This window comes from Choristoneura fumiferana, chromosome 20 (genome assembly GCF_025370935.1).
Source record: "Choristoneura fumiferana chromosome 20, NRCan_CFum_1, whole genome shotgun sequence".
NCBI lineage: Eukaryota > Metazoa > Arthropoda > Insecta > Lepidoptera > Tortricidae > Choristoneura > Choristoneura fumiferana.
In genome coordinates this window covers 4,630,628-4,649,278 of record NC_133491.1, presented here as the reverse complement: position 1 = coordinate 4,649,278, position 18,651 = coordinate 4,630,628, and the positions used below count along the sequence as shown (strand labels likewise).

The 18,651-nt window shown below is 39.6% G+C and overlaps 1 protein-coding gene across 1 annotated transcript in view; it reads right to left on the bottom strand.

Annotated features, from left to right (window-relative positions):
- Window positions 1-1,173: 1,173 nt before the first annotated feature.
- LOC141438934 (uncharacterized) overlaps window positions 1,174-18,651 on the bottom strand; it is a 77,657-nt gene continuing 60,179 nt past the window's right edge. The window contains exons 3-8 of the mRNA XM_074103010.1: window positions 18,399-18,590; window positions 16,051-16,195; window positions 12,225-12,410; window positions 10,988-11,133; window positions 10,491-10,664; window positions 1,174-2,300 (exon numbers count right to left, since the gene is read on the bottom strand). Coding sequence (XP_073959111.1) covers window positions 2,088-2,300; window positions 10,491-10,664; window positions 10,988-11,133; window positions 12,225-12,410; window positions 16,051-16,195; window positions 18,399-18,590 — 1,056 coding nt within the window. The 3' untranslated portion in view covers window positions 1,174-2,087. The remainder of the gene's footprint in view (window positions 2,301-10,490; window positions 10,665-10,987; window positions 11,134-12,224; window positions 12,411-16,050; window positions 16,196-18,398; window positions 18,591-18,651) is intronic.

The window sequence follows — 18,651 nt, the reverse complement described above, 5'->3', positions numbered from 1 at the left end:
TTTAAAATAACTGGCGTTTTGTCGATCTTGAACTGTTATTAACAAACTGTTATTACGCAAAACAATTATATTATTGTTCTTTTCTCTAATTCCGTCAAAACAAACGAATAAAATACAACTTTGGTCTGTGGATGGCTTTAGTGAAAAATATTATACAGTGTTAGTACTGTTTTAAAAAGTTTACTGTTAAATATTCTATTAATTAGCAGTCAAGCTCAACGGGGGTTGCATTCCGACGTTATGAAGTCGAATTATCTCTTAAAATTAACCCCCTGTGTTTTTAGTTATTAAGAGGTATAATGGCAAAGGTTAAATTTGATTAAGTTTTATTATATTATCTATTACACCAGTAAAGGAATAAGTTCGCCTTTGTATATATACACCTAAACGTTTGTCAAAAGTGTTTGTTTGTTTATTTATTACAATAAAAAGTTTACATACTTACATACGTAGGTACATACTTTCAAAATCATAATTTTACAACTAACGTTACCTAGTAAATCATCATCATCATGTCAGCCGAAAGACGTCCACTGCTGGCCATGGGCCTCCCCAAGGGTCTCCACTCAGACCGGTCTTGTGCTTACAGCATCCACCGTGATCCCCCGATCTTAACCAGGTCGTCGCTCCATCTTGTTGGAGGCCTACCGACAGCTCGTCTCCCGGTCCGCGGACGCCATTCGAGAACCTTCTGACCCCATCGGCCATCAGTCCTGCGAGCCATGTGCCCCGCCCACTGCCACTTCAGCCTACCCAGCGTTACCTAGCACCTAGTACCTTTAATAATTTAATTGTATGTATATTTCCAACTTGATATTTTATGTATGGATTATTTATGACAAATTCACCCATTTTGGCCTTCTGATTGGAAAGTCAAACCTGAACACACAATTGATTTTTTTCGCAGATGTATAGATACAGGTTGCGTCATAATGTTTTCTTTGACCATAAAACTCATGGTGAATTTTAAATGTAATTTTGCATATAAATTCCGAAAAACTTGGAGGTCCGAGCCCAGGGTCGAACCCACGGTCCTCTGCTTGCGAGGCCTTAGGTCAAACCACTAGTCTACTACGACTTTCACTACAGTTCCAGGAGTTGTCAAATACCATTATATATGCAGGTGTCATCACGATAGTTTTAAAATAAAAATAGCGTTTCGTTCCAAAATACATAATTTAATAAAAAATAAAATTAAAACAACAATGGCAATTGTTAATAAAATGTTCACTTTACACTTACGCTATACGATATCTTTTATAACGAATTTTTACTACATAATTACAAGTATTTACCTATAGTATTACTATACATTTAGGATATTTATGACATTTTTGCGTTAAACGTCAAAGTAATTTCATTTTCAAATTTCAAATTGTGTAGGTACATTATACTTTATCCCTATTTTAATGGCACAATGTTAAGTCTATATTAGTTTGAAATACCATTTCTGGACTCGTATAGAATGTGCGTGTTAGTTTGAATTCTGTTATGGAAATTCGGATGATTTAGCACCTTCTAAAAGAAACATATTTGGATATGTACAACTTTCTAAAAAAGAATCCTATTTCTATTAAAACATTTAACATCTTTACATCCATATCAGTTTTTCATTTGTACTGAAAATAAATATCCTTAAAAGAACAAAACATAATTTATTATTTTACAATCAAAACTGACAAACAAACCGGACATTTCAATTACAGACAAAACTTCTTTATTTAATTTAACTAAAACAAAAACGAATTTATAACTTTTCGAAATTATATTCCATTTTGATTCTAATCTGCTCTCGATTCTGAAGAAAATACTTTCAGGTTTTAAGTTATTTAATTACCTTGTATTTGCATGGAGTATATACGTTTGAGGCACTTGGCGTCTGGCAGAAGTTTCTCACCGTCAGCTTTATCCGTCAACAGAAACAAGGGGTTGTATCTTCAATATGCGTCAACAGAAACCAGGGTTCATGTGTTCAATATGCATCAACAGAAACCAGGGTTTGTGCGATCAATATTCGTCAACAGAAACCAGGGTTCGTGTGTTCAATATGCGTTAACAGAAACCAGGGTTTATGTGTTCAATATGCGTCAACAAAAACCAGGGTTCGTGTGTTCAATGACGCATCGCTTGCAGTATTTCTTGACGGCGCGATACCCCCGCAGCGTGACGGGCGTGTCCTGTATGTTGAGTTGCGTCAAACCGCGACAGTAATACGCGACAGCTTCCAACCCGTCGTCGCCGACGAGCTCGCAGCCCCGAAGGGCCAGCTTCTTGAGGTTTGGGCAGCAGCGTGCCAGGATCTGGAAAGGATAATGAAATTAAACATCTGGAATTTATGTTAGGCTTTCCCGAAGGGTGACAAATGAAAGATGTATGTCGCTGCCTGTGCGTATGTTCTGTATTTCGAGATTCGTAATATAATGAGGTATAATTACAGCTAACATTTATACATAATTTGTATTCATCATGCTACCAGATGTTAGGTTAGTTAGTTAGTTAGGTTTACTATTGTTCTAACGGTTGTGTTGCCCTGAGGATGAACTGTGGTTGAGTTTGAAATAGTCAGCGTAGTGTGGTGGTGGTGATAGTTGGATGTGTGTGCTCTTACAGAATGGAGATGGAGGAGCTGCATAAACACACATTTGCTGTATAGACGTAGCTATCGTAAGGTCGCGGGTGAGCAAAGTAATTGTTTATAGTTAATTGATATGGATCTCCACAAAGTAACGCCTGATTCAGTTAATTGTTTATAATCAGTCAATTTAGTTTTGGTTTTAACTTAGTCTTAACAACTTTAACTCAAAAACTCCGATCAACGATTAGTACAAAAATATAGAAAAATACGTTACGTGTCACAAAATAATTCATCATCTTCAGGCTCACATAGCAATGCTTTCTAGGAGAATTTACTCTGAAATGAAATCATATTTTTATCGCTTCCAGAAAAGCTTCCCATACCCCGAGGTTATATCTCCCGCAAAAAGAAAGGTACGAAATCACCTAGCTTTAAAAACTCGTTTCTACAATCTAACTTCAAACTTAGGACGAAAACAATAGATATTATTTTGGGTTACAGCTACAGAACTGGACAATTTCGCGAAGATGCGTATGATTGATCGAATCGTGTGTGATAGATGTATACAATTTAGGCGGAATGGAGATATTTTTAGTATTGAGGTCTGAACACAGAGCTATTAATAAGAAGAAGAGAAATGTCATCAATTCAAGATTTTATGTCGCCTTTTTTCGCCTACGGCTATACGGCTATATCAGCGTACGGTTTTTCGTATTTTCAAAAATCTAGTCACGAGTAAAAAGTAATCGTTGTTGAAACACAATCTCTGTTCACCCCGTATCTTTGTTTATTTGTTCCAATCTAGTAAGTTCATTTTGATCTACTTCTGGTGATAAGATTGACTTGAAATTTGATAGGTACACTACATAGTTCATTTTATTTATTTATAGGACCTTCAACAAAAAGTGCCCTTTTACATATGCTTACAAGATACATGTACAATCTAATAGTTACTAGTGCCTCATCACTTACAGAAATACACCGCATGCACTATATTCTAACTCTTATTCCTCGTAGTACAACCAACTTGTTCCACCAGTGGTACCAGAAGGAATTGTCTTTCCTCGTGGTACCACTGAATAAAAATGGTTGCTCTACTAACAATAAAATAAAAACTTAGGAAATATTCTCCCTCCCTTAACTGTTTACGTATAACAACAAGGTTTACCAAGGTTAGTTGAATGATAAAGCAAATACAGTTAACAAAAAGTATACTCAGCAAAAAGCTTGTATTTGTTTTTTCAACGAAAGCTGTAATTGAACAATCAAATCGAATGGCAGTTTGAAAGGGTCAAATCACATCGAGACGCGATGAAACGTGGCTCTGCACGTTTCATCGAGATAAAGCCGGCCACATACGCTAAGTTATAATATAACCGATGGTTATGCCAGCGCAGTTCATTTATACAGGCATAACTGAACGTGTGTATGACATGAATCCTTGCCTTTGCCTTGCAAATTTGAAAAAAAAATGCAAAATGATATTCGATTCGAATGATAAGAAGTCGCCCGAAGAATCCAACTCGGATGGGCAGCGTTCGGGAAACTTCGTGATATCTTCTCGTCCAATATTCCGCAGTGCCTGAAGACTAGTCTTCGACCAGTGTGTATTGCCAGTGATGACTTATGGCGCTGAGACGTGGTCCTTGACTGTTGGCCTTTTAGAGAGGTTCAGAGTCACGCAACGAGCTATGGAGAGAGCTATGCTTGGAGTTTTTTTGCGCGATAGAATACGGAATACGGAAATTCGTCAAAGAACTAAAGTCACCGAACTAGCTGGAAAAATATGCAAGTTGAAGTGGCAATGGGCAGGCCACATCGCTTGAAGAATGATAACGGTTGGGGGAGATGAGTCCACGAGTGGCGACCACAAACCGGAAGACGAAGCGTTGGCAGGCCTCCCACCAGGTGGACTGACGACGTCGTGAGAGTTGCGGGAAACCGGTGGATGCAAGTGGCAAGTTGTCGTTTATTGTGACTTTTTTTTTATTCGACTGGATGGCAAACGAGCAAGTGGGTTTCCTGATGGTAAGAGATAATCACCGCCCATAGACACCTGTAACACCAGGGGATTGCAGATGCGTTGCCAACCTAGAGGTCTAAGATGGGATACCTCAAGGCCAGTAATTTCACCGGCTGTCTTACTCTCCACGCCGAAACACAACAGTCCAATGCAAGCACTGCTGCTTCACGGCAGGATTAACGAGCAAGGTGGTGGTAGCAATACGGGCGGACCTTGCACAAGGTCCTACCACCTGCAAAGTTACCACGTTCTAAGGGGGAGGCCTTTGTTCAGCAGTGGTCGTCTTCCGGCTGATGATGATGATGATATATTATAACCTAGCGTGTGTGGCCGGCTTACTAAGCGAAATGAGTAGGTTCACGTTATTTTCTCAATGAAATGTGCAGCGTCGCGTAGCATCGAAGTCGAAGTCAAAATAACTTTATTCAATTATTTTTTAGGTATTTATTATTTTTTAGTGTTTACCCGCGGCTTGGTATTAGCACACGTAAATTCGTCGAAAATCCGGGGCTTTACAAAATTCCCTTGGGAATTACATCGCGGTTTTTATGACGTTGCATTATAATCAATGGAGTCAAATTTCATGATTTCATACCCAGCGAATGAGATTTCTAGATTTTATCCCTATCCCTTGGACATATGGGGATAAAAAGTAGCCTATGTGTTATTCTAGATACCCAGCTATCTACATCGGTATCAAATTTCATCCAGATTCATCCAGCCGTTTTTAGCGTGAAGAAGTAACAAACATAAACTCACACACTAACGCGATCGAGACGTATTTTGTAACCGAAAACTTACACTAAGGGTACTGTGAGGAAAGTGTCGAACAAATCGTAAACAAGGCTGCTCTGTCAAGAGTATGTGACAAAGAAGAAGAGTTAACAAAATGAAGAGTCAGCAAAGATCTTGCATTAAAAATTTACATTTTTAACAAAACGTATCATCTATATCTATAGGCGCTTGACGCTTTTAGTTCGCGGGACATTTCTATTCCTTATACGATTAGTTCTGTATGTTTGAAGCGTCAGATACAGAAATAGTTCTGGAAATGTCGACAGTGATATTTACATAATATATATCGACTACCAACAGAGTATCATTGTCATATCCCGCATGGGGACATATTGTATCCGGAAAATCCGGAATATGTATTTGCATTTGAGTTGACGCTAGTTTCAGCTAGATTTTTGCGAACTCGAATTACAGAGGTAAATTGAATTTCTCATTTATAGTTCACACTAGCCATTACCCGTGTTTTTTTATCCCCATTAAATCTGACAGTTGAAATTTAGTATGGTCATTGCGTACGCATTAATTTGTTTTGTTTTGAAAAGTGACTTCCTGCCAAGTTTCTTGCGGCGCGTTCTTCTCGGCAATAATCGTTTTTCCGAAAGCGCTGATAGTTTAAAAAAGTGACGTAAAAGTGCCTTTTGCGACCTACTTGCCGAATAGGCTTTTGATTTTAATAACTGTCTTACAATTCCTAGTCTCTAGACTTAGTGACTAATATTTACGGAATTTGCATGAATAAATTCAGACCCCGTGGGAATATCGGGATAAAAGTCTCCTGTTCCTGAAGTTTTGCAGGTGGTAGGACCTTGTGCAAGGTCCGCCCAGATTGCTACCACCATCTTGCTCACTAATCCTGCCGTGAAGCGTTTGTTTCGGCGTGGAGAGTAAGCCGGTGAAATTACTGGCACTTGAGGTATCCCATCTTGGGCCTCTAGGTTGGCAACGCATTTGCAATACCCCTGGTGTTGCAGATGTATATGGGCGGTGGTGATCTCTTATCATCAGGAGACCCACTTGCTCGTTAGCCATCCAGTCGAATAAAAAAAAACCTAATCTACTCCAGAGATCCAGCTATCATACCAATTTTCAAAATATAAAATACGTGCCCGTACCTACATTGTACAATATTTTTCTAGGAATCTAGCCTAATTCTAAGGCTACCTAAAAGAGATCCATCGTCATCATGATCCCAGGGAAAGCCTCCTGTCAGAATGATAGGGCGTGGGCCGTAGTTCCCGCGCGGGCCCAGTGCGGATTGGAAATTTCACACAGACCATCGTGCAGGTTTCCTCACAATGTTTTCCACCTTAAAGCGCGTGGAAAATTTCAAATGTAATTTCGCACATGATCTTCGAAAAACTCAGAAGTGCGAGCCCGGGTTTGAAACCAAGGTTCTGTGCTTGAGAAGCCATAGGTCAAACCACTAAGCTTCCACGGCTTAACGACTGAAAGAAAAAGATCTTTTTAACCCCGGACGCAAAAAGAGTGGTGTTATAAGTTTGATCGCTATTTGTGTCTGTCCGTCTGTCTGTGGCACCATAGGGCTTAAGTGGGTGGAACGATTTGAATGCGGTTTATTTTATTTGAAATCAGGGTTTTTAGCGATTGTTCTTAAACATGTTTCATCATAATCGGTTCAGCCGTTTTTGAGATATTGAACTTTAAAGTGACAAAGGCGGGGTTTTCCAACTTTTTGTTGATTAGGTTATTACTGAAAAATAACATACATAGGTGTCTTCAAAGCAGCGCCTGAACATCGATTCATTATTTTTAGAATACAAGGACTAATTTATTACCTACGGTGGCGTATCCGTTCAAAGGCAAGGGTTATAATTAAGACAGTAACTTTAATGAGAAATTTAATCAAACGGACCTTTGTACCTTCTATTTTCTCTACGTTTTAAAAGATACATGCCTGCAAAAAGCTTTGCCAGACCCAAAACAACAAAGGCTTTTAGAGTTGCATACGCAGAAGCGCCAAAAGAATCCTAATTAGTAAAATTCACGGTCTGCCTGTTTCAATGTATGCTGTACAAGGGCGTCTTTACCTTAGGGCCAAGGGGGCTATACCCCGGGGCAGCAGGCTGCGAGGGGCGGCCAAGCCACTTATGGCACTTTTTTTTAATACTTTATCGTCACTTAACAGGGCGGCAAAGCTAACTGGCCGGGACCCCAAATCTTTAAATACGCCTCTGTGCATTTTAGATCCTATAGGCTCTCAAACGTCACCTTAGCATTGCAACCATGGTAAGATTATAGTTAGTGCTTTTAACTAAAATTTGACGACCAGATGGCCGCTAGCTAGTGGTTAGAGAACCTGACTACGAAGCTTGAGATCCCGGGTTCGATTCCCGTGTCGGGGCAGATATTTGTATGAAAAATACGAATGTTTGTTCTCGGGTCTTGGGTGTTTACTATGTATTTAAGCATGTATCTATCTATATTATATTTATCCGTTGCTTAGTACCCATAACACAAGCTTTGCTAAGCTTACTTTGTGAATTGTCCCGTGATATTTATTTATTATTTATTTAAACTAAATTGATTCACTGGAAGGGCCAAAGACGCTAGGCGCTTACTTTTGATTACATGTTTTTACTTTATTTGAGGTGCTTTATAGGATTGGGTGCGTGCAGTCGGGAAAAATTCGTTATGGACGACTAGGAAGAAAGGGCCCAGACAGCGAACTTTCACCGGTTAAAAAACCCGTAACTACGGAGTAATCGTGAAAAATTGCTTTGTTTACACGATTGATTTTTTCCATTGAATAGTACTTTAGACAAAACGCGGACTGAGTCTTGCGAGTACGCGTCCACAAAAAGACTAGATCCAAAGACTAGGTCCACGAGTATCTACAAGTACTTAAGTCAATTGACTCATTGCGTAAACAAAATGATTCCCGTAAATGCGCTGCCGTGATTGCGTATGTCCGTACTAGTTTTAGTAGTTTTACGAATATCGAACTACCGAATTGTCATCAAAAGAAACTAGACTTTTTTAGGTTCATGCTTTATAGCATTTTTTTTGTGTTATTTGAACAAATGATAAATCGCTCGTTTTTCCTGGAATTCATCGTGCAGTGGCTAGGACGAGTCGGGCGATCCCGAGGAACCGAAATTCCCGGACGTTTTGCGCATAGTTCCAAGCGCGAGCGCAGTGAGCGCACGCATCATGCTTGTTTTCAAGTTGGCGGAACGTTGTCAGCCGCCGTACTCCTAAATACTCGTACGCTAAAAGAATCGCGGGCGGGAACGCGTACTCACGCGTCCAAGCCAAAACCTATTCCAGTAAATACGTCTCACCTCTAAAAACCCGGCTCCCTGGAGCTTACTATGAGGAAAAGAGGGTTGAAGGAGTTTCTTATCTACCCAGTCTTGCTTCAGCCTTTTGCTGGATAGCCGGGAGAAGAGCATGCATTCACCCGTTAGGCTCTGCGGGGTGCTTAGGTTTCTTCTGTAGATCCCTATTAGTTTCTTTGACCGACCCTCGCCTTGCCAGAAATTTCGGTTTACTTAGTACCTAACTACTTCTGATATGTGAGATCAGAGACCACAATTTTGACACCTTTTGTAGGTTTTGTTTTTGCGCGCTAACAGCGTATGGATAGTTCTACTAGCATTTCAAACGCTAACAGTTTCCGGTCGCTTTTACTGAAGAAATGAGTCGGGTAGAATAGAACGATTTTATACTTAAAATGAAATGATGTGTATGCGGCAAAATGGGCATTGATCACTTTTTTTTCACAATGTGGTCTCATTCCAAAACCATTTCGAGGAAAGGCTTATTAAATCATTTTATAACATTTTTGTAAAAAAATACTAATTGATCGTGTGTATATTTGCAAAATAATGTTTGACCTTTGTTTGACTTTCATTGTAAATAAACGTTATATAACTAAACCGCCTAATTCTAACACTGCCAGGTGACAGAAGACACTACGTTTTTTTTAATAATTGTGGCCATGGCAACTATGGTTAGCTATAATTCCGATAACTTATAACTAAAAAGGCTAAAAAATTTAAAACGCAACTAAAACCAAAGTCCTTCAAATAGGTGTCTTAAATTCGCCTATTTTATGAAGAAAAAAAAACAGTGCTGTTTTGAGACCTATGCCAATTACAATTCATTAAAATTTCTAGTTGACGGTCTCTCATTTCTTTAATATATGACAGGAAACAGATAGCGGTTGAAACGCTCGCAGAGCTACCCGTATCTATCTCTTTTAATAATCCAATATTATCCATTTATGATGACACATTCGCATGGGTGTGAGGTTCATTAGTATATTTGATTTGATTAAATCCCTATCATCAGGACATGAAGCTAAAGTTTCATTATTGGGTTTTATCTATGACTTTATCAAAGTTTAATAATAAACAATCGCCATGATTGCATTTATATATCTATCAATAGTGATGATTTAATACCACATATAATATTAATCTAAGTATAACTCCATTTGACTAATGAATGACATAGGAATCGTATACTTATATCGAATACTATATCATCCTCACTGATAAATAGAAACATTTTATTTTCAACAGAATAAACAAAAACAAACGTAATAAAACTTAAACTATAAGTAGAAAAATTGGCCTAATCGCCGTCAATGGGCGAGGTTTGAAGCGATACTTATTCGCTGTGCGAATTAGTGGCCAGCCCTCGTTACTGATGAATGAATAATAGTTTTTTGCTAAATGTACTTTTATAATAAATGTAGATGTTCACCAAATTAGCAAATTGCATAGTAAATAATAATACTTTACAGTGATGTCCATGGAACGGTTTAAAATACTACGATGTCATTTTTGAGACTTGCCATGGGAGTTAAGAAAAAATCCGGAATTTCAAGTCTACTGCCAGACTTAATAGTTCACGCAAAACCACGGGAAAGGCTAATTGAAGATATTTAAATATTTCTTTCTTTTATTTGCTTTTGTTGTTGCCTTCGTTAGAGCCTTTAATTAAGTACTTAAATTGTCTTTAGACATCACTGGGCAGCATTCGGCTCAAACTTACGTTGCTATCATTGCAGAGATTTTTGAAGTATGAATTAATTCTAAGTAAATCTGGCAAAAATCAAGTCTCAACTACCTGTAAGCCAGCCTCCGACACGTCCGTAGCACCCAAGTCCAGGGCTCTCAGCCGGGAGCAGCCCCTCGCCACTGCCTCCACTCCATCATCACCCAACGCGCCGCAGCCGCGCGCGTTTAGGTACCGGAGCTTGTAGCAACGGCGGGCTAGGGTTCGTACTCCTGAGTCGGAGACCTGGGGAGTAGCCAGAGCATAAAATATTGTCACATAACCTTTGCACACTAACCCCTTGGCAGCGCAGTTATTTCCCTCTCCAATTTTCAAGTCAATCAGACTTTATAATCCTAATAAATAAGACTGGAAATTCCTGACAGTGCGATCAAATCGCAAAAGCAGGGGGCTAATCTACTACGAAATTCGAAAATCGAAGTTCGTATCGTACCATCCCTCTCAGGACCGGGATTGGGGGATAGGGAGCATTACACTGCGGCGCTCGCTCTCTCGAATAAAACTCATTAGCCTCTCGGGGCTTCAATGTAACTCTACCCACTTCTTACCTGAGTACACTTGGCCACAGAAAGATATCGCAGCGCAGGTCCCAGCTTCGCCAGCTCATACAGGCCGAAGTCAGTAACCCCGGTACAGTCGGACACGCTGAGCTCTTTGAGCGCGCAGTACGAAGGTATCCATCGAACGCCTGCATCTGAAGGAAGATAAGAATATTAGGGGAGACTACGAAAGGAGCCTTATTTGGAACTATTGTACACAAGAAATGTAATTATTTGTGAGATCAATAAAGTAATTCTTATATGTATTTTAAAAGCCGTGGTGGTTAAGTAGTTTAACAAAAGTTTAACCTACGCCCTCTCAAGCAGAGGATCGTAGGTTCAAATGCGGGTTTTCACCTCTGAGTTTTTCGAACTTCATGTGCAAAAAACATTTGAATTTACGACGAGCCTTACGATGAAAGAAAAAATCGTGATTAAACCTGCACATAAAGTTCCCAATCCGCACTACGCCCGCATGGGAAGTACATCTAAGCCCTCCTATTCTGATAAAAGTCTGTCCCACTATCCCACTGCTGGGGACGCATATAGGCTAGGATATCAAATTATTTTATTGAATGAGCCTGTAATGAGTAATTAGAGACGTCAAGAGAAATACTCGTAAAAGTAAAGGCAACCGTTCACGGTAAAGCTATTAAATTGTATTCCGCACTCACCAATATTTAACTATGCTGAGTGCTTTACACCCCCCCCCCCCTCTCTCTCTACACACACACACCACTCTAGCGCAGTCAAGTAGAAAGTAAACAATGTATTAATCAAGCCCACCATAAAATAAATCGACAACACGTTATTACCGATTTGATCTTTATCACAAAACATATTGACAAGCCTTAGAACATGCGATCCTTAATGGTCTTGCAAATGTAACGTTATATTTTCACTTGTTATAATTAACTAATTAAATTTGCCATAATTACTACCACAGCGATATAAATTGTGTATAACATGTTAGGGGGTGGCTGGGTAAGTCCTTGACTTAAAATAGGTCAATGGTTTATTCACGGGCTTGTGAAACAAAATATCAAAGCTAATAAAAGTACAATCGTCATTTAACGTTATTGGATAAGCCAAGAAATATAACACTTTTAAAGGATCAAATTCATGCATATTTTTTGTGTCGGGGATCTCGGTAACGGCTGCTCTAATAAATAAAATAAAAAAAGTTTAATAGTATAATAATTCCACCATTCAAATTCCGATAAGGCGTTCAGTATCATTTAGTTACCTGTGACAAGGGTGCATCTACGTAGATACAAGTACTGTAACGAGGGACAAGTGTGCAGTAACGCGCACAGCCCAGCGTCCGTCACAGCGCCGCAGTCGGTGAGGTCTATGTACTCCACCGGCGGCCGACGTGTCGCCAGCCGGCTTTCCAGCCACGCCCACTCCGGCCAGTCCACTGATGGACAGCCTGGAAAGAAAGTCAATTGAAAATCAAAATGAAAATACAAATGTCAGAGTAAAAGAGAGGTAGTTAGAAACAGGAGCAATTTAGTTGCAACCCTACCTCATTAACACTTACATATACAGATGTATAACATTTAAAAAGTTGCTGAACCGCAAATACCAGACTCATTACTTTGAACTATAAAGTTCGTGCTCAGACTGAGACCAAAATGCAAAACTCTATCTCATTATCTTGGTCTCGCCATTCGTCTGTAATATGTGCTCCAACACCACGAATGAACTTTAAAGATAAAGTCTTAATAACAGCTTATTTCATTCAATTTTGTTTAAGTACTTAACATTACTTACTCATGCATGAAAACTTGACGAGATTCTCTTTTTATCACTAAGTAAATAGCTAAGTATTATCTATAGTGAGTCTCTAACCGTTCTAAACCAAGATTATACAGGCGTCTCTGACCAGTATAACCCTGGTTGAGAACGGTTGGCACGGAAGATTATGATTTACTTTGTCACTCAATTCACTTCATTTCTAATCACCACATTAGTAGAGAAACGCACTAAGTACCTATGTCAAATGAAAATAGCGTATGTTCTTGTGTCTACGTATATAAATAGCGTATGTTGGTCGAGACTCTTCGCTATTAGGCCGTTTGCCGAAACGACTATCGGGACAATGATCGTCGAGTCAACATCCCACATAGCAGTCACCTCGTGAGCCAAGTCAAGGAACTTGCTGAGTTTGTCCTTCTCGGCCTTCACGAGGTTCTCGTCATGTGGGATAGTGATGTCGACGAGCACTGCCTGGCGGTTTGATCGATCTGTCAGCACGATATCAGGTTTATTATTATTATCATTATAGAGAAAAAATCCAAGGTAAGCTTTAGGACTTATCACTTCAGAGCGTAAATTTATATTTTAAAGAAAGAAATACAGTTGAAGTCGTAGCTAGCAGCTAGTATAAGAGAGATGTATATTTTTAATTAAATAAAGCACTACGACATTTATATAATGAGCTACTCTTAACAAGTTAAAATGAAAACGTAAATCCTCATTTACAAATTTTCTCTAGACGCGCACCCAGAATTTAAATGTACTTAACGTAATTTCAAGAAGTGATATTAATTCTGATTATGTAATAAACCAAACAGACATGTATTTTACTTATATTTAACCAACATTGTTCTCTAGTCCGTAATAAAATTGTCGATTTAGCTGCCACAGAACTCGAACATTTCTAAAATTTATTACCAGCAGTTGAACTATGGTTGATTTTTCGTACAACTGTTCTGTGTTCGTTTTTTTTTATTTGTGCCCCCGAAGGAATGAAGAAGATACTGTGCAGAAAAAAAATGTTACGTGGTATAAAATAAAGTCACTTCCCGCCGTCTGTATTCTTAGATCTTTTAAACTAAGCTAAGAATTTAAATGAGATCTTCACCATCAGTGAAATTATTTTTCACGGAAGGTTTATATATATACACTATACACTATCGACGCGCCCCAGTTTCGTGCGGATATATTCTTTGGGAAATAGAGCCGAAAAACATAAAGTGCCTTTATTTTATTACAAACCATTTGTACCCGAGCGAAGACGGGGCGCTAGTTTCATTATAAGAATAGAAACAACTATCAAAGAAGGCTTAGCCCGTTAAGTATACCTAACTAAGGAGAGCATGGCTCCTCTGAGAGTCATATTCTATAAGTTTACGGGTTGAAAGCTCGACCACTTACTTAAGATCTTTTTGTACATACTTAAGTTTATGATTCTTGTAACACTTGTTTTTGAGTACAATAAATATTTATTATTATTATTATTATATAACTATTAGCTACACCGCTGCTTAAAAAACTCGTAACGGCACGGAATCGCAGTGACGCATCGTATGCGCACCGTTTTTTTTGCATGCTTTCCACACTGCTGCTTAAAATACGCAAACAGTGCGGAATCACAGTGACTTTTTTTTTTATTTGACTATCCAGTCAGCCAGCTGCCAACCTAGAAGCCTAAGATGGTATACATCAAGTTCAAGTGCCAGTAATTTCACCGGCTGTCTTACTCTCCACGCCGAAACACAACAGTGTAAACACTGCTGCTTTACGGCAGGATTAGCCGACGACGATGACGTGCCGTAAACGTCAGGACTTTACCGCATGTTCTCTATAAAAAGTCGTGACGTTTACGGCACGTCACTGCGATTCCGCACCGTCTGCGTATTTTAAGCAGCGGTGTGGAGTGCATGATTAAAACGGTGCGCATACGATACGTCACGGCGATTCCGTACCGTCGCCGTTTCTTAAGCAGCGGTGTTGCTGCTCCTTTATTTGGCTTGACGGCATGCTTAGTTTCCACTGTTGGTCTCTTTCCTACGATTACAGCAAAGAGCGTTTGATTAAGAATTTATTTTTGGAATGAAGAGTAAGAGCCTTATTAACCTGGCGATTTGCGGACGAGTTATAAGCGAGGCCAGCGCGCTGCGAGTTCGTCGCGAGCGCGTGGCGGTTTCGCCACAAGCTCGCAACGATTTCATCGCGAGTGCGTAAAGATTGCGTCGGACCCAAGGCTGGGTCGCCATACGGTTCAGTTGCGTACTATCCTGCGAGTATGTACGCAACGAATCATTGCGCGCTCGCGGCGAATTCTTACGCACTCGCGACGAAATCACTGCTCGCTCGCCAAGCTTTCAACTCGTCCGCAAATCGCCAGTGCTAAAGTGTGATAAGGCTCTAAAGCTTGAAACGCATTGACAGCGGTGGCGAAGCGGTACAGCGCGGCGCAGCGCGGATGCTATTGGCTCTGTGCACGACATCAGCGCCACCTAGCGGACGCAAATTTTTTGGCTCTGATGCTCTGACGTTTTGAAATTTCATCGCGACATTGTGACCAAAATCAAACATACAACGTATTAATTTATAATACAAAATTACTGTGATACCGTGATTTGGGTGGACAAAAGGATGTGAATTCATTTTTGGTCATTAAAATTAAATTATGTAAGTAAAATTTATTCAAAAAGTGTGTTTTATTTTCGTTATATCAGGGCTTGCTTACTTCATATTTGGTAATACTTTTACTGTAAAACGCAAAGATAAAGCTATCTTATTGGTTTCTTTGAATAATAGTAAAATTATATAATTATCGATAGTAATAAATTAAAATATCGTTTTCAGATCAAAATGAGTATCAGTTCAACCACAAACCGTTTCATAAGGAAAATTGTTGCTGGACATGTCCGAGATGTAGAGGAATTAAGAACAAAACAGGGACAGTGTTCAAGCTCGCATCATAACACAAATATCTAGTACTAAAATTAGGTAGTTAAAGTCTAAACAAATTGCTTTGTTAATGATAGATTCATATGAGTATGACAGATGACAGAGCCAGAACTATTTCTACTTTTGGCCACCATGAGCGCTGCGATAGATTTCATCACCCCCACCTAGTACTTCGCACCCTCCCAATACCGGTGGTTGTTATATTCGAGCTAACATGAAAGAGTCCGCATAGAACCGCGCCACGCTTATATTTTCACGTCAGCTCCAACCTAGCTATTGCAACTAGTGCCGCCTCCGCGCCGCGCCGCACCGCTCAGCCACAGCTTTCAGTGCGTTTCAAGCTTTAGTGCTGGCAATCATGGTCATACCTGTAAGGTCGATGTGGCGAAGTTCCACCAGATCAGTGACGAGCGGTGCCAACGCACGCGCGTCCATACTGCTAGACCCTGTGACTGCCAGGTGCGTCAGGTTGCGGAAGGTGGCTGCCAGCAGTTGGGCCCCTGCTGCTGTCACCTGCGATAAAAATGCTGTTCATTATCAAACTAGTATGTATTCAAATATCTTTACTTTGCGTAAAAATGTGGTACAAAAGCTTTTTACAGTTATCACGTCAATTTTTTAACAGTTTATTGAATCATGCGTTACATTTTACCCGGCATGGTGAACGGTAGTGTAGCTCTGAGGATGAACTCTGGTTGAGTTCGAAACGGGTCAGCATATTGTGGTGATGGTGATAGTTGGGTTTGTGTGATTTGTATTTGTTCTTGCAGTGAGCAAAATATAGATTCAATATAGTAGATTGTACAACAAGACCATAAACGAGCCATTTTACCCGAGACGTTCATATAGCCATGTGGGGTGGATAGACACGTCGAGGGGAAAATGGGTTTAATGCTAGAGTTTTACACTCTGCTTTTCACTTCTATGGCGAAGAAATAAAATAGCAATAGTGGGAACAATTTTTCCCTTACTATGTAGGTAAGTACCTTTTATTGTTCATTTATTACTATTATAATTTTTTTTTTAATTTTATTGATCTATTATGATTGACTTGGTTGATTTTTAATATTATATAAATAAAAAATAAATATATAGAAACTTTTTGGTTTGTGGCTGTAAACAACCTGATTGCCTTGGTCTTAGACAAAGATTTTATTTTATGCACTAGAGCATAAAAAATCATTTTATATCGCGTTGATCTAGCATAAATACGAACTTTACGAGCATGAGAAGTGAAAAATATTTTTTTTTCACAGACATCTTCCCAATTGAGAAACGTAATTAAGTTTGTCTTTGAATAATAAATTGGATCAGTGAACTGCACACTTGATTATTTTTACTCGGCAGTGTCGAGCGAGTCCATCGCTCAAGTCAACGCCGTCTTTGGTAAATGTGCCAATTAGCGTTTTTTAGACTGCCGCCCAAGTTGTAATTTCCGTGAGAACTACAAGTACTCTATTGAAACAGATTAGTGATTACATTGAGAAAGATTACGAAAAGGAAAACGGCAGCCTATTCTCTCTTTTTTACGCCACAAAGTAGGTCAAAATAGAGTAGAAAATAAATAAATAGTACCTCTTAATAACAAATAATTTATTGAACCAGGCTTTACCATGCGAAGGTCCATGTACAGTCGAGTTCATAAACTTGTGAGCAAAAATTTGATTTTCTACGCCGTTAACAATAGTCGTGTTCAGATATTTTTGATCAAATTTTTCTCACAAATTTATGAACTCGACTGTACTATAAACAATTATTTTTCTCACCCGCGAAGACTCTAATATCTAGTTGCATGGTGAACGGTTATATTGCTCTGAGGATGAACTCTGGCTGAGTTCGAAACGGGTCAGTGTAGAGTGTTGGTAGTGATAATTGGGTTTGTGTGTGTTCTTAGAGTGGAAGAGCAGCAGTAAGGTCGCAGGTGAATAAAGTTGTTTATAGTACAGTAATAAGAAAGTTTGAAAATTAGGTTAAGGTATACCGTAGGCGATAGGCTAGCAACCTGTCACTATTATACCTTTTTTGTCAAACTTAAAACCTAAAATTGCTAGAAGTGGCTCCGAAGCGGTAACGTTTCGTGTGCTCTGCCTACCCCATTTGGGAAAACAGGCGTGATATTTGTGTGTGTGTGTGTGAAAATTAAGGTACAGTCAACGTCATAAATAAGTGATCACTTTTGTACCTTGTCACTTTCAGTCGGTACACAATCTCGTATGGCTTTACAAGCATGACGTTAAAATGACATACTGGTAAAAAATAAATATCATGGAACACTTGACACCAATTGACCTAGTCCCAAACTATCTAACTATAAAGCTTGTACTATGGGTACTAGGCAACGGATAAACATACTTATATAGATAACATACTTAAATACAAATTAAACATCCAAGACCCGAGAACAAACATTCACATTGTTCATACAGGCAGCTGAGGGTTGGAGACCTGGTAGCCTGACACACAGGCTCGGTCTAGTTCTCGCACCAGTCTCCCCCACATAAATCTGTAAACTGCACACTTAAATTTATTAAATGTAATTGATACATTGTAACTTGGTGGTGGAGAAAATAAATAAATTATTATTATTATACAAATATCTGCCCCGGCCTGGAATCGAACTCGTAGTCAGGTTCTCTAACCACTTGACCATCCGGTAGTCACAAAACTGATCACTTATTTATAACGTTGACTGTACCTAAATAATAAAAAGTCTTACCACAGAATTCTTTGCCCGCCACTCCTTGACGCCGTTGACGCAAGGTCCTGCGCGCGCGCCGGCGCACCGCGCAGCCACCTCCAGGGGGCCAGCCGCTCGGATCTTCTTCCATACTTCAGGCCTGGCTGAGAGCCGGGAGACTAGCCGCGCCCATCGCCTACATACACGAGACATGCGGCAGAGGTCCGATATCTGGAATGTTAAGCCAGTAGCGTGTTAATGGTCTGTAAGGCTGCTACCAGGGATAAGGCAG